The sequence below is a fragment of the Hyaena hyaena genome, unplaced genomic scaffold, assembly GCF_003009895.1.
Source record: "Hyaena hyaena isolate Hyena2069 unplaced genomic scaffold, ASM300989v1 scaffold_64, whole genome shotgun sequence".
NCBI lineage: Eukaryota > Metazoa > Chordata > Mammalia > Carnivora > Hyaenidae > Hyaena > Hyaena hyaena.
Window position 1 is genome coordinate 3,111,336 of NW_024080698.1, and position 16,792 is coordinate 3,128,127.

Consider the following 16,792-nt stretch of genomic DNA (forward strand, 5'->3'; position numbering starts at 1 on the left):
ACTCCTTATAGGACACCTTCTCTGACTCTGACTCCCCCACGAAATGAGCTAGGAACTGCCCACACTGGAACGGGCCACGCTCTGCCTTATGTGTGCTCGCTCACCCCAGGTGCCTGTCCCGGGGTGGGGCGGGGGTGTGTGTGCGCTGCATCCCTCAGCAGCTCTCCTTTAGTGGGATGTGTTACCGGGCCCAGTAGCTGCAGAAGCACTTACTAAATGTCAGAACGAAACAGGAGAAGAAAAGTCAGAAAAAGATCTGGGATAATGCTTGACGTAAGAAGGGAAGATTGGGGGGAGGGTAAAGGGTGGCCAGAAACAGCATAGGGCATGTGCAATTTAGAGAACTTTTTGACTCAATGTAGTTCTTCTGTGGCTACTTGGCTTTTAATAACCCCTTGGATTTGTTGTCTGTTTAAATCATGAAATTATTCCAGGAGAATTTTCTCAGCATCTCCTATGGGTACAGGGCACCATGCTGTAAGGGGTGCTACTTGGGGTAGAAAGGTCTCTACACACGGATTCCCTGTGAAGTGCAGGCTTGCACAGCCCCGAGAGGGAAATGCTTTAATCTGCTGGGACTCTAGGAAGCAAAGCGCTGCTAAAAGAGGGCTTGGAGGCTAGTGATCTCAGCCAGAGAAATTATCAGCAAAGGGTGGAGAAGGGAGAAAAGAGTGAGAAAGCAGGGACAGAGGAAGGGCACTGGACTGATGCTTACTGCTTTCATGTAGCAATACTGTGTATATAGTAGAGCCCTACTGGAACTTTCTAGTAAGGCTGGTGGTGAGAACAGAGTGGTTCTAGGATGTGGGACCAAGGTAAAGTATTCCTTGGCTGGAAAAACAAAATAATTATGCAGATGTGGGCCTTGGAGCAAGTACACACTTTTTCCAGTGGCAAGGCCATCTAGCTGTATGACAGTGAGTCCTGCTCCGAGGCACTGAGCTCTCCCAGCCTTCGTGGATGGGCCTGGGGAGGAAACAGAGGCCCAAAGAACTGTGCTTTCCAAATACTTTCTTCTCCAGACCATTTATCTCCCATTTCTTCCCTCCTGAGGTGTGGAGCCAAACCCACACTGGGTTGGATCTGGTCATCCTTCCTTCTTGACCCGAAGGAGTGATGCCAGCATGTTCATCAGGTGCCACTTTGGTGACAACACTGTCACAGCCAGCTATCTTGTCTTGAAGGCTGTGTCTGGTTGACAGCCCCTCTTTCCCATACCAGGTGTTGTTACTCACACTAGCAGAGCATATGTTTACTTCACTGAGCTGCAGAGAATGCCATGGAACTGGCTGTATCCCAGGAAACCCCGGGAATGCTGTATTCCCAGTGCTGGAAACCTCCCTCTGTGATGGAGGTGAGGTCTCTTTAATGGGGAACTGCCCACATCACGAAGTATAAGCCTAGGATCGGTGTCTAGCTGAAACCTCAGAGGGGAATCTAGTGAACGAAAAGCAGTCAGCCTGGATGCAGGGACTACTGAAAGACCTGATCAAGATCTTTTGAAGGATGAGGAATTTAGGTTTATATTTCATCCCAGGCAAAAAAACAAAAAACAAACAGCACTAAAAAGTGCCAGAAAGTCTCATGGCAAATAGGGGGTTACCAGTTTTAATATAGAAAGCGTCTCTTTCCAGCGTGTATTTATGTAAGTGAACATGTAAAAGACACCATGCTTAACGTATACTGCACCTGCATTTCCAAGTACTTTGTCCTCACTGAACTTTGAGGGCTTCAACTATTCATTTAAATACCTCTTCACCCCAAACAATCTTGTTGTTCAACCCTGATTTTCCCTTTGGCACAAACCAGCCAAGTGTGAGTTCTCTCTAACACTGTGGTGAATGTAGATGAATCAGTCCTCAGGCTGGTCCTCTCTTGACCCCAAATCCCTGTAATTAGGCCCCTCCCTTGGTTTGTCTCTGTTGTCTTCTATTTTGGGTCCTAAGTATCTAGGGCGAGGACTTCTCTCTTATTTTAGTAGCCTGTGCTACTGTCATGATTTATTGCAGGCCAAACCTGATGAAAAAGGTCAAGAAGTAGTGAGAAAAATAATGAGTAAGACTAGTGAGAAAAACAACACAGGTTGTTTATGTAAAAGATGTGGGTAAAGTTGAAGACTGAATTTTTACAAAAATGATTACACTGTAAATGTATGAGGAACTAGTCAGTGAAGATAACACTGAGTTAATGATTTCGTAAAGTAATATTTCTTTGGATGATTCACTGCTCCAGACAGATCTTTCCATTTTGTACCCTGGGAAGTGGTGCGGTCTACCAGCTCTGCACAGAGTCCTAATGTGAACTGTCTGTTGGTTTCTCTGGTGCAAATACTCCCACCATGGCCAAACAAGCCTATGATGGTTTCACAACTGGCAGACTACTGAACAATGGGCTTTTGCTGGCTGGTACAAGTGGGCTCCAGCTGGCCACAGAGGCCAGGCCTCGTTTTAACTCAATACGCCCTGTGAGTTTTCCTGCCCAGAGTGGGGCACTGAGGTTTCTAAATCTCCATACTTACAGCTGCCGGGTTTGTGAACTGGCACAGAATCCCATTCCGGTGGTGGAGAGTCTTTTTCACCCTCTGAGCTACTGGTGTTGCCTAGTTCTTGACTATTTGGGAGGAATTTTGCTAGGGCAGGTGGCCTGTTGTCCACTAACTTATTTGTACCTGCACAAAAATCAGGGGGAAAAAATTGTTAACAGAAAATAATTCCTTTCTTTCAGGTCTGTTTCAGTGAACCTTCTAATGAGGACGAGAACACCACCCTTGCCTTTTAAAGCACCGAAAACTACTAACCGATTACTGGTAACTCACAACTAATAATTACTAATACAATGAATTATGAAAATATCCCTATGAAATGAAAATACCTTTTGTTTTCTGGGAATTTCGTGATTTGGATCCGCTTGTCAATGCAGTTGGAAGAGGAATCTTGGTTGGGAGATTTCTGCGTTGTTTACTTTCCAGTGGGGGAGTATAGGAGAGCTCTAAAGAACTGAAAGACAATTATGGATGGAAAATTCAAATTTATGCTTTTGTTTTGGAGGAAAGAGCAGAAGCCATTGATCACACTATAATTTCCATTGCATTTTCTAATCTGACTTCCTTAGGCATGATGTAGTCATGGTCCTAAGTTAGCACTGGCTGCTTTCCAAACATTTCTAAGACTGTTCAGGAGACACCGAGTACTTGCAGATTTATCCTTTGGTATTCTGAGTGCTGACAAAGAACTGAAGTCCATTATCTGATAATCCGTAACGGGTTAGCGCACCTACCTCACATAATGTGTATAAAGCCTTTAGCACAAACGTGCCATTTTGGGGGTTGCTAACCACACTCATTTTGCTTGTGAATGAGTCTCTCCCAGCATCTGGACTACTAGTGGGATTCTTGAATGTGGAGCTGCTGAAAGGTCTCAGACCTAAAATGTCAAGGCGTCTGTTATCCAAAACTTTAAACACACTTTTCTCATGGAAATCATGAAATGAACCAGGACTAATTTCCTGGGTTGCCTAAGAAAATCCCCTAGCTCATTGCAGAGTGCAGGACTGAACTACTTGCCTAAGGTCTAGGGTGAGTGGGATGAGATGAATTTTCTTCTTTTTGAACTCAAGGTTAACCTTGGGCAAAAATTTAAAATATTGTTTTTATTAGAGTGTACATGTGTTCTAAAAGATTCAGAAGTAAGCTTAACATAATAAACATATATAAATAGAACTAATTGGCTCTGAACTTCCTGTTCAACATGGCAGAATGGCAGACATGATGGGCTATTTTAAGTTTCCATAGCCTGATGAAGAAAACATTAAAATTTGCTGGCAGAGAAGCAATCTCTAGGACAAATGGGTAGATAAGGGTATATAATATACCCATATAAGGTAGCAGTGTGAGCAGTGTAACTATCTGGGCCGTAAGGACATTCTTTACACAGTTGCTTCTGTACTGGCCACCAAGATCAAGTTGTAGGCTTGGGAAGGCCTCTGATAGGAGCTAAGGTAACAAGTCCGAGAAGAATATTTTCTAGTGAAGGCTGAGAACACAGCTGAGAGAACCCAGTGGTCCCTTATGAGAAATTTTCCAAAAATCATCAGTGATCTCCATCATGCTCCTGGTGATGGTCAGAAAACAGTCAGTTCAAGGCTGAGCTGATAGCCTGCTTTTCATTAAAAATCCTACAAAGTTTACTGGCTGATGTAGGTGTTCTAAAATGGGTGTACCTCTGGCATTTTCCACCTTGGTGTACTTCCTGTCCTGTCCCCAACCTTCAGGTGTGTGACTCCAACACACCACTGTGGCCTCCCCCTGCCCATGCCTCAGCTTCTTTTATTTCTTTATGCACCATATCATCTTCCTTCCGTGGCTACGCCAACTTCTCACTCCTGGAAGGCAGCCAATTTCTGCCAGGTTCTGGGACAGGGGCAGCCCACTGTACTAATTCACACCAGATTTCAAAGGGCTGAAAGGTTCAAACCTTCCAGATGACAGAATAATACGTAAATATTACTAATAATATACAGTTTAACAGAGGTTATTTACAAATATTTATAGAGATATAAGTCAGAGGTGATTTTCTTTCTTTTGTTTCTTTGTATTTCACACACACAAACATTTTTTAAAAAGTTTATTTATTTTTTAAGAGACAGAGTGTGAGCAGAGGAAGGGCAGAGAGGGAGACACAGAATCCAAAGAAGGCTCCAGGCTCTGAGCTGTCAACACTAGCCCCATGCGGGGTTCAAACTCATGAACCATGAGGTCATGACCTGAGCTGAAGTCAGATGCATAACTGACTGAGCCACCCAGAGACTCCTCACAAAATTTTTTTGAAAAAAGTTTTATTTATTTTTGAGAGAGTGCATGTGCACACCAGTGAGCAGGCAGAGAGAGTGGGAGAGAGAATCCCAAGCAGGCTGTGCTAAGAGCTCAAATGTAGGGCTCAAACCCATGAACCGTGAGAACATGACCTGAGTCAGTATCAACAGCTGGACACTTGACTGACTGAGCCACCCAGGCCCCAAATACAAATTTTCTATAATAAATAGGTATTACCTTTAGAATTAGTAAAAGAGCTAACCAAAAATCCAAAGGGCTCCATTAATCCAAATACGTAGAATTTTTGGCAGGATAATATGCCGACATGAAAAATCCACTATTTACGGGCAACACTATTAATGTACAGTTTTATGAATCTTCTAAGTCCTTCCATTTCTGACTGACAGTTATTTAAAAACTACATCTTAAAAAAAACACAAAGGCTCCCACGAAACAGACACCGAGCCCTCTGGTGGTGGCGGCAGAGGTGGGTGTGTGGGAGTTATTTTTAAGTAAGTCATTTATAAGTATGGGGGGTGGGGGATATTTATACAAAATGTAACTCTGTGCTGCTGTAAAATTAGTTGGTTTTTAAGAAAAAAGGTGTCAAACAACTATTTTATTTTTGTTGATTCATATACTTCCCTAAATTAAGCTAGATGATTTCTATTGAGAAACCTTTTTGAAGTCTCTGGAATAAAATAGGTAAGAGCCTACTTAATTTAAATGATTCTTTCTAAGAGGGAAAAACCATAAGGTGGTTCAGATGCCAGGCCTCATTTTTGCTTACGTAATACTCAGTACATGCCCCTGTCTGAGGAAGTGGGGAGGCAGAGAGCTGAGGGAAAGGGTAGGGCTTTCCCAGTGCTCATGGGTCTGGAGGCTAGTGTTGTGAAATGTGGTGCCTGTGGCCCTGAGTGGAGTGTGCTGTCTGAGCAGATGATTAGAGAGTCTTCTGTGAAGACTTCCCACCCTTATTTTAGATTATTACCTTTAAGTCATATATATATGTAAAATGTTGATAAATAAACAGAGAACAGAAAGATCAATGGATAAACTGCTATCCTAAACCAGGCCTAATGGCACTGAAGTCCTTTTAGTGTCTGAGACTGCACTCTAATTCCCTGGCATCTTATACCTATAATACAGTTTTCCGGAGGTCTACAGGTCCCCCTCCTTTTTCGGTGTCAAAGCTGGCCAAAATGGGTGGACTGGGTCTCTGCCATTGCAACACCATGCTCCACACCCCCAGGACATGATTTTTTGAAGTGAATTTATGCGAGTATGGTAGGATGTGGCTGCTCCGGCAGAGACCACAACTGAGGCACTGCTCTGGCTTTATCCCTACTGGTTTATAAGAAAACAAATTCTTCAAGGCACCTGGGTGGTTCAGTCAGTTAAGCATCCAACTCTTGATTTTGGCTCAGGTTTGTAAGACTGAGCCCCACATCGGGTTCTGTGCTGACAGCAGCATGGAGCCTGCTTGGAATTCTGTCTCCCTCTCCAGCTTGCTCTCTCTCAAAAGTAAAAAAAAAAAAACAAAAAAAAAACAACTTAAAAAAAAAAAAGGAAACCCCCTAAATTCTTTAACATTTCAGGATTGGGGCCTTCTGGCTTAGAGATAACATAACATTCCAATAATATTGATAATATTTAAAGACTAATTTTTGATAAAGCAAATGTGAGCTAAGCTCATGGATTTCATTAATATTAAAATATCAGTGTTTTGGCTACCTGATATATAGAATAAACATTTATTCCTAATCAAATAAAGCTTCTAAAAGGTGATAATATACATATGCCTTACAATGATATGCCTTCCACAGAGTGCATCTATACCCTTCGGCCATGCGGAACCACAGAGTAACACAGTGACGGCACTTCTGAGGCGACAGGAGTTTTGGGTATCACTTAGAATAGGCAGTGGTTCTACCTGAGCCACAGAGCAACGCCTTTGCTGTCACAACTCACTGTAGACAGGGAATGGCTCTATTCAGAGAGGCCACTTTTCTGGTTATTAAAAAAACCAGTCTGTTTAATTCCATATTTGAGTGATGTACCAATGAATTCTGACTCTTAATACTCTTATCCCTGTGTTTGGAAAACCACAAAACAAGATCAGTGAGTTTAAAGAGATTAGATTAAGGAGATTAGAAGAGTAAGGTTGCATATGGCTTTCTCCAGTTATAGCTGACAAGGTAAAAAGACAATTCAGAGAACACTGCTTAAACTGTCTTGCTGGTAATGATTTTCCTCTTAACTAATACCGAAAGAACATGGGTTATCCCTGTAACTGTCCCTTAACTAGATGGTAGAGAACTGGCTATTGTAGCTTTCCGTTTACTGGAGAACCTGAAATCCTTACAGTGCTAGCGGCATTCAAATGAAGCCTTTTCAGAATCAAATCTGCTAGTGATCAACTTATTGTATAAAAAAATCAGAATACAATAGAAGTCAGCAGAAAAGGGGTGAGGGTAAAAATGAACATGTATTATTTGTATAAAAAGTACTACGTCTCTGAGTTCAGGCAGAAGGCTAAAGCAGAATGGGTCAAAGTTACCTGTGGAATGGTTTTGTTATGGAAATTCTGTTAATGGCCAATTTATTTAATAAAAAAATCAGAATATAATAGAAGTCAGTATTAGAGGAATGAACTTAAGAATTAACAAGTACTGTTTTTTTTTTTTTTGCCTTCATAGCTTACTTTATTTTATTTGTTACAAATAGTTTATTGTCAAATTAGTTTCCACATAACACTGAGTGCCCATCCCCATAAGTGTCCTCCTCTATGCCCCTCCCCCCTCCCCCCCACATCCATCAGTCCTCAGTTTTTGTCAGCATTCAAGAGTCTCTCATGGTTTGCCTCTCTCCCTTTCCCCCATTTCTGCCCTTCTTCTCCCCCTTGTTCCTCCGTCAAGTTCCTCCTAATCCTCCTATACGTGCAAACATATGATATTTGTCCTTCTCTGCCTGACTTATTTCGCTCAGCATATAAGGTCCATCCATGTTGCTACACATGGCCAGATTTCATTCTTTCTCATTGCCATGTAGTAATCCATGGTATAGATAAACCACATCTTCTTGATCCATTCATCTGTTGATGGACACAAGTACTATCTGTTTTAAAAATTATGTCTGACAGCTCAGACATGAAGGGTAATCATGCAGATTTGGCAAAAGTCACCTATGGAATTTTTTGTTCTGATAATTCTTAGAAGCTTGGTTTTTAAATTTGTAGTATGAATTATAGCATGATTGTCTATTCTCTCAAGATCTCCATGAAAACTATGGCTTTTCCACAATTTGTATTTTTTAGCCCTATTTATCTAGAAATATCTGATCAATCACCTAAGCCTGAAAAAGGCCTAGAAGAATAATTCCTAGTCACTATGGTATTACTCCTGTCCTGGAGCGCCAGAATATTAGCACTAATTAGTGTCTCAGGTTGATTTCTCTCAGAAGAGATCCAAGTGTGTCAACCACTATGCCACGTGACATTGCTGCTAGCTGTTCTCAACACACTGTGGGATTGAATCACTCAATTAACAATGTGCATATAAGAGTGAATTTTAGGTACGAATTCTCCACTAATAATTAATGACTGCCATATGCTGTATTATTTCATAAATTCAGGGAAAAGGTTACATTTCACTAGAGTAACACCTAATTTCTTAGTAGGGTTCATGTTCAGTGTGGAGGCCAACGAAGGGCTTGAACTCATGATCCTGAAAATCAAGACCTGAGCTGAGATCAAGAGTAGAATGCTTGACCGATTGACCCACCTGGCATCCCAACACCTAATTTCTTATTAGCTCTCAGTTCTATGGAACAGACGGCCCAGGCCTGAGTTAAACTCTTACCTAGGGAGAGAGTCTTGTCTATTGGTGTTTCTGGAAAGCTCACATACTGTTCTCAGAATCAGAGTTAAAAAAGAGCTTCCCCAAATCTAAGGCCAATTCTAATGATAACCATGTCTTCATTAACTTACACTTAATTCTTTCGTCAATAGGTTGATGCCCACTTATCACACAAGATAAATACGAGCTTCCATGCAGATGGTCATTTTATACGATGAACTATGAAGGGCATTAACAATACTAAAACTAAAGTTAGCTTATTAGGTAGATCTAAGGTTTAATGAAAGTATGAAGTAGCCTAATTAATAACCTAATAGTTCAACTCCTTCATTTACTTGCAGAAACATTCTACAGTGAGCCTTCCCGGTGGGGCCCACCAGAATTCTGTTCCATGGTGACTGGAATTGAGTTATTTCCTAGTTAATTCATCTTAGAGTTGTCTGATAGGTGACAACTGTCCTGAGCATTTTTAAGGTCAGAATAAATTCTTCCAAGTTTTATGGCACAAAATTCTAGAACCCAATTGTAGTTCTGGGTTAGTAAACAGATTCAGAGCTCCTTTTGAGAAAAGTTATGTTCATACCTGTGGCTAAACTATCAAGGTCACCTTTGTACAGGTGAAATGTTTTGTACAGAAGTGAAATGGCTCTCTTCTTGGGAACAAATTACCAATCTCAATTTTCATCCTAAATTTTCATAACAAGTCATTAACTCTGCCTTTTACATCTCTGAATCAGAAGCATGTGGTCCCCAATTAACACAAAGCATTAGGAAAAAACCCCAAGAGAAACATGATGCAGCACGTGGCTTTTGTTGCAAAAACAAAACCAAAAAACAAACAAAAACAAAAACACCCCATAAAAACTGACCAACCACAGAGGTTACCTGGATTTCACCAGTAACTTCTTATATATATCTTCGTTCTCTGCATTCATTCATTTTTCTTACCTGGGTTTCACATCTGTTGGGATTTCTTTCTTAACACTTAAGAGTTTTTTGCTTTTTTGCTTCACTTGAGACATTTCATTTTCATGTTTTTCAGGCATGGCTTGTTTTCCCTTTTGCTTTTCTGTATCCTGTAAGAAATGAACAGTTAACTGCTGAGAAGGATTAATGAAACTGAGTAATATAGTGTATATGAAGGCAGACACAAAACCAAAGACACAGCAGATACGACACGTATGTATAAAAATAATAAATTCCTTTCTATCTTTATTGTAGTTCTCTCAATTTTTTTTAGACTTTGACTTATTATGTTTTGTTGAGTCTGAATTATAAAGAATGTTATTTTATTTCTATTCCTACTCTGCCCGGGATGGGCACAGTGGTAGCAGCAAATTGGTAGCTTCATGTTTTTAAGTATTGGGGAACAAAACCTTGCTTTTTTTTGTTTATAAGAAAATTTAGCTTGAAATACAATATAAAGTTACACACTCTGGTAATGCTCCAAAATCCTGAGCACAAGTAAAACTCAGGGCAAGAACACAGCGCAGGCAGTAGTCAGTGTTCGCTGTGTCCACAAGTGACCCTGTGGCTGTGAAAGTGTTATGGTGGGTTTAATGCTAACCATTCACCACCAACGAGAAGGAGCTTAATTATTCATTCACTTACTCAACAAACATCTACCAGTCAGCCACTTGGTGCTAGTCAATGGGGTTACCAAGGGGGCCCAGGCCCTTTCCCCAAGGGCTAAGTCTAGTAGGAGGGGGACACATATGACAGCTGGAGATGAACTTGTACCTTTGTTTGGAAACGTACACTGGCTATGCCCGGAGCATAGAAGGGCTGTCTTGCCTGGCTTGAGTGTGGAGCCTGTGCTGAGGACACACCCAGGCTGCACCTTGAAGCTGTACTATTTTACCGGTCCACCCAATGCGGTTTCTGGCCCCTGACCACTGCATAAGCACAGAAACCACACTTATGCATTTTCATAGTAACTTGACAGCAGTGGCATCCGAGCATGAGACCAGGGGACTTGTCTCCCCAACAGGGCAAGGGTCCATTCAGGTATCACCGAGGTTGCTGGGGAGCTGCATTTGGCATGGGTGTGTTTTACTTGTGTGCAGCAGGAGCACCTAGACGACAGACGGAAAATAAAAACACCTTGGTTCTTCATCACACACAGTCTGAGCGGCACTGTGTGTAAGGATGCACTGAGGCTAATCGGGACAGACAGGGGAAGGACAGACTCAGCAAAGAGCACAGCTGCAGGTGTGGGAGGAATTACAGGCACAAGGTAAATGAGAGGCTACCCAGCTTCACAGTTCATGGTTATTAAAGCAACGTGGGTTTTAACAGGTCACACCAGGTCCATCTATTTAACTGTCAAGAATAAATAATCAGAGAATGGGCTAAAACAGTCTCCTGTCCACATACCTTCTAAGACAAGTTGACTTATTTCTTGTCCAGTTGACTCATAAAGGACTTGGTAGAGCATGAGCTCTCTGAGGACAAGAACATGGTCTTTTCGTCCTCTGCTGTTTCCCAGACACAAGGTCTGCTACTCAGGTGCTCAAGTACATAATTGTTTTTTTCATTTTAATTTGCATTAAAAAAGATTTTGCATATAGTTGACACAAATGTTACATAAATTTCAAGTGTACAACATGGTGATTCAGCATGTCTAGGTGCTATGCTATGCTCACAGGTGCAGCTACCACCTGTCAGAAATACCACTTACTATGTTCCCTAAGCTGTGCCTTTCATCCCGGGGACTTACTCATGCCATAACTGAAAACCTGTGACTCCCATTCCCCTTCACCCATTTTGCCCATCTTCCCACCCCCTCCCCTCTGGCAAAAACCAGCTTGTTCTCTTTATTTGTGGGTCCGACTCTGCTTCTTATTTATCCATTTGTTTTGGTTTTTAGACTCCACATATGTGTGAACGCATGTGGTATGTCTTTCTCAGTCTGACTTCCTCACCTAGCTGACACTCCTCGTCTATGCTGTCACAAATGGCAAGAGCTCATCCCTTTTTAATGGCTGTGGGATAGTCTACCCGACCCCTATTTTCTGAATGAAAGGGTAGAAGAAGGATGGAAAAGACCTCCGTGGGAGGGCGACTTGTCAGCTGTTATCTAGTTAGGAAGAAAACACACACAACTGGCAAACAGACCAGTCGCAAAGAAGTAAAAGCACACAAACTATATGCAAGAGCACTGAGGAGGAAGAGGAATCAAAGCTGATCAGAAGGGGGTAGGACAGCAGGCATGAAGGCCACATGGAGGATTCCGTGCTGTGTCTGCAAGAAGCAAACGGCAGGGAAGGAGAGGGAGAAGCAGGAGGAAACGAACAACAGAGAGAATTATGCCAGCGGGCGTGCACAGAATGGTGGCTGATGGGGTCAGCTGGAGAGAAGTGTTAGGAGAAAAGCAAGAAAAGAAGTGAGGAAAAGTCGTGAAGAAAGCCTGTGCTGAAAATGCTTTCCAAACGCTTATTCGTATCACTGAAACTCTTGGGCCTGCATTCAAAGACGAGTAGATGGCATTCTGCGTCTCTGAAGGAATCTGTTAGAAAGGATACGACACAGTACAGAACTCCAGTGCTATGGACTGTACTGGGGCATACAGAGCACCACACCACATGTGAAGGAGGCAAAGGGAAAGGGGACTGACAAGAAAAATAAGTCATATAAATTTCATTTAAAAAATTTATATATGCAGATGACACTATTAGATTTCTTTAAGACACGATTCGTTAGGTCACTAGATTAACTGAAAAATTTGGGCCTAGAGTATTAAAGGCTATATTAGGATCATATTAAATCTGAAAGATAGTTCTCTAAAAATAAAAATGCCTAAATAGAATTATGCCCTCACTTTTCTACAAAGCACCTCTAGCTCACAGTCTCAGACCCATTCACAACAGTAACCTTACCTTCCATTTACCTAACACCACTAAGTACCAGGCGTTTGCAGTATTATTAGACACTGGGGACCACCCCGATTGCTGAGGACTCTGAGAAGTAGGGAAGCTTTCTCCATGTGTTGATGTGTGCTGAGCTGGCCAGTTGTGGGTGGCCACTACAGCCTCGGGTCTTCCCTGGGACCACCTTCCCCTCCAGGACAGTCCCTGCCCTGTCCTCCCTGCGGGAGGAGTGAGCTGCTACTGAAGCCCGCTGTACTAGCCGTGATAAGCCAGGAGAAGTCCAATATAATTAAAATGGTCTAGTTCCTTCTCATTCTCTGTTGATAACTTAAAATCTGAAACAAATTACATGAGCCAGAGTAGGTACTATTCTAGACAGTCCCTATCTCTCAAGCAGTGTTTCCCGTTTCTAATTATTTTACTTTATCAACATGCTTGCAGATATTCTTGCCTGGGGGAAATGAAGACCTCTCCCGGGGGCTGTGACTGCTTCCTGCAAGACAGTGGCGTAGGCCTGCCTGTGCACGCTGAGAAAAAATCCTCAGAACATGTGCATATGTGAAAGAGAAAAGGTTCATTCTCTACTAAAAAGCCTGATCTACGAGACAGTGTCATGTGCTGCAGGAGACACTTTCTTCCCTTGTTTGTTTGGGGCGGGGGGCCCGTCGTACCTCCTTGAGGAGAGGCTCTGTGTCTGGGTTGGAGGTCTCTGTGGTGGTGGAGGAGCTGTCGTCATCAGCCAAGGAGTCTTTCAGTTCATCTTCCTGTGGCTTTCCCTTTCCCTTCTTCTCCTTTTCCTCTTGCTTCTTAGGTGGTTTCACCTTGCGCTGAAGAGGTTTTCCTTTCCCTGGGGGTAAAAGTCAAAATAAAATAACTTCGTGATTTTTAAATAGCTCAGAAAACACAGCCATTATAACTTTTCTCCAAGAGGCTGGACTCTTTTTCTCATTAATTAAGGTTTCTTTCTCTAATTCATTTTTTCTCTAATTAAAGCTTTCCAAATCGTGTTTGGCTTTTTGATTAGAATACCGGTGAAAGTCAATTTTACTGAGGCATAATTTATGTACAGTGAGAAAAGCTCATTTTAAGTACAGAGTTCAATGACTTTTGGCAAACTCTGTAGTTTTGACAAATTTGTGTCTTAGAATACTTTTTTATACTCTACAGGGTGATGTAGCTTTGAAAAATCACAGAGGTGAAACCCAGAGATCCTTTCAAACTTGTTTGGAGATGGAAGCCTGAAGGTGATGCCCATGTGCATCACCCAAGGGATGTAAGAGGCCCGGAGACAGAGCCATGATGGCTGAGTCCAAATCCCGGCTCTCCTCAACCAGCTGTGTGATCTTGGCCTCCCATCTGTAAGCTGGGAGAGACAACACCTCACAGGGTTGTAATGGGGAATTCATAAAGCCCTCAGAGCAGTGCCTAGCACATAAACACCATGGAATGTTCTATATGGACAGAGTCAACAGCAGAGCTATAGAAAGACTAGAATTTTTAGGGGCGTCTGTGTAGCTCAGTAGGTTGAGCATCCGACTTCCACTCAGGTCATGATCTCATGGGTCGTGGGTTCTAGCCTCGTGTTGGGCTCCACTCAAAGCCTGGAGTCTGTTTCGGATTCTGTATCTCCCTCTGTGCCCCTTTCCTTTGTCTCTCTCTCTCTCTCTCTCTCTCTCAAAAATAAGCAAACATTAAAAAAATGTAGAAAGCCTAGTATTTTTAAAAGATGTGGATGCTCCCAAGACAAATGAGAAGCCACAGTTATTTGAGTGCCCACTATTTCCCAGGCAGCATTCCATGTCCTGAGTATAGCACCAGCACCAACAACATTATCTCTGCCTTCAGAGAGCTTACATTCTAGCTGCATAGACAGCTGCAGAGAAATCCCCGGATTCCAGCATCTGTTGAGTCACCTGGGCGGACAGGCAGGGTAAAGCTGCTACAGAAGCCACATAAGCCACAGTTTAAGCCATTCTATATACGCCATTTAAAAATATATTACTCTGATAATGGTAGCTTAATACAAGTTATCTAAATCCCAAGGTTTCATGGCCACTGTCAACTGTTGTCAGAAACTCAAACTTTGACATCTAGGGGATGGCAAACCATGGCTCCTGGATGAAATCTGGCCTGTGGCCTGTTTTGTATAGCTTGTGAGGTGGGAGTGATTTTTACTTTTTTAAGTGATTGGAAAAAAGAAATAAGAATATATGACAGAACACAGTTTGGGGCACACCAAGCCTTGCATATTTATCACCTGGCCCTTTACAGTAAAGTTCTGCTGAGCCTGATCTATAAAAAGAATAGGTAAAGCTCTGACTGATTTTTAGGAATATCATTTTACCATTTACTTTCACACTGATTCCAGGAGGTATGACATTTGAAATCATAACCGGGACAATAAGTCTCAAAAATTGAGAAGCCTTTGTTTTAGCAGACTGGCCAATGGGTTTATTTATAGCTTCTGATCCATCCTGACTGGCTGGAGTTCCTCTCTGCTGTGGCAGGAGGGAAGGAGCCGGTCTTGCTCTGGCCCTGGGAGCCCCTGGACTTCTCAGATTCTGAGTTCAACAGTTCATGCCGAGAGCACTTCAAACTTCCCCACATGACCGAGATCAATCCCCATGCAATGAGTTTCTCACGTGCAATTACACAATTCTGTCATGCTTAGGTTCACTGTGTGAGACGCACAACCTGTATAAATAATCTGTATTTACAATAACCTGAAACCAGCTTAACAAACAGGAAATGTTAGAAGCAATATATTTTTTTAAACTAGACTCAAATACTGAAGACATGGATACACAAAGGAGAAAAAGAAACACTTAACAAACTAAGAATTAAGCTAAAAACCTGGGTAAAAAAAAAAAGCTTATTTCATGAATGACTAGTTTACACTTTTTAAATCCCCATCTTTTATTAATTTCTTAATATGCTGCACTTGGACTTCTGTCCCCAGCACCTTAACGAATGGCATTTTGAAAAGGTTATCAATAGCTCCTTAGCTGTCAATACCACTGACCTCTAGAACTCATTCTACAAGACCTCTCTGTTTGACTGGACACTGGACTATTCCCCTCCCCGCCCCAGCCATACCTCACATTATTATCCTTTTCTGGTACTAGGATTCTTCTGGCAACTTTTTCGCTGGCTTCATCTTTGCTCATGTTCCCTAGAGATCTGCTCTTGGAACTTCTTTCCCCTTTAAATTCCCCCCAGGAGCTCAGTTTAATTAGTTTGACATAAGCAATTCAAATCTAAAATGTCCAAGCTGACTTAAATATCCTAAAAACATCTTTTGGGTTCTCAGGCTGTAACAATTATACTTACTCTGCTGTACTTTAGACTAACCTAGGGAGCTTTTAACAAATGTCGCTTTGTTGGGGCTCCACCCTGAGTTTCTGGTTAAGCAGTTGCGTGTGGGACCTGGCATGGGTAAATTTTTAAAAAGCTCCTCTAAGTGATTCTAGTGTGTAACTAGGATGAGAATCATTAGTCATGGTATCAACACAATCACCAGAGCATCAGTCCAATGGCTTAGCTAGCGACTACCTTACTCTCCTGTGTGACTTCTTCTGCTTCTGTTCCCAAATTCAAATGTTGGTGGGAGGGGAGAGAGCATGCTGTCGTCAAAGGACTAGAAATAATTCTGACTAGATCAGCCTGATGATGGGCCTATGTGCCCTGCAAGGCTGCACACACAGGAGTGGCATCTGTCTTCCCCTTGCCACTTGGTGGGGTAAAGGAAGAAGCTAACTTCTCAGGCAACCTTGTTCTCAAGGGTCTCTTCTCTTCCTCAGGGACTGGTTCCCAGTGGAAAGACTGGGCTTTGGAAAAAAGAGTCTCAAACATTTTGCTAGGAGGGGACTGGCAAGCAGGTATCAGAAGTCACAGGGAAACTGCCCTCTCAAACATAAATTATTACCTCAATACACAGTGGAGGACACAGGATATCACCCGCCTTAAGGAAACCATGCCTTAACTGGTGCATAATCTATATAAAAACTAACCTATCCAAGTAAAGACAATACAGACTGAAGGGAAAAGCAGCTTAGGAAAACTCAGTGTTTGTTACCAGCAGTAGCCAAGTCATAGACCCAACATGACTGACAGGTTCCTTAGGCTTCACATCACCATCTGGGTGAAATGTCCCTGAGGCCACCCACTCTCTCTGTCTGCCTACTCCTGCTATCACCAGGCAGACTCTTTTTTTTTTTTTTTAAATGTTTTTTTTTTTTTAATTTATTTCTAGGAGA

The 16,792-nt window shown here is 42.2% G+C and overlaps 1 protein-coding gene across 1 annotated transcript in view; it reads right to left on the reverse strand.

The window, feature by feature from the left end:
* The window catches only part of TMEM131 (transmembrane protein 131), a 237,732-nt gene that overhangs the window by 6,909 nt on the left and 214,031 nt on the right, over positions 1-16,792 (reverse strand). Inside the window, exons 32-35 of the mRNA XM_039232398.1 lie at positions 13,208-13,383; positions 9,616-9,743; positions 2,872-2,996; positions 2,519-2,668 (exon numbers count right to left, since the gene is read on the reverse strand). Of these exons, the coding sequence (XP_039088329.1) occupies positions 2,519-2,668; positions 2,872-2,996; positions 9,616-9,743; positions 13,208-13,383 (579 nt within the window). The remainder of the gene's footprint in view (positions 1-2,518; positions 2,669-2,871; positions 2,997-9,615; positions 9,744-13,207; positions 13,384-16,792) is intronic.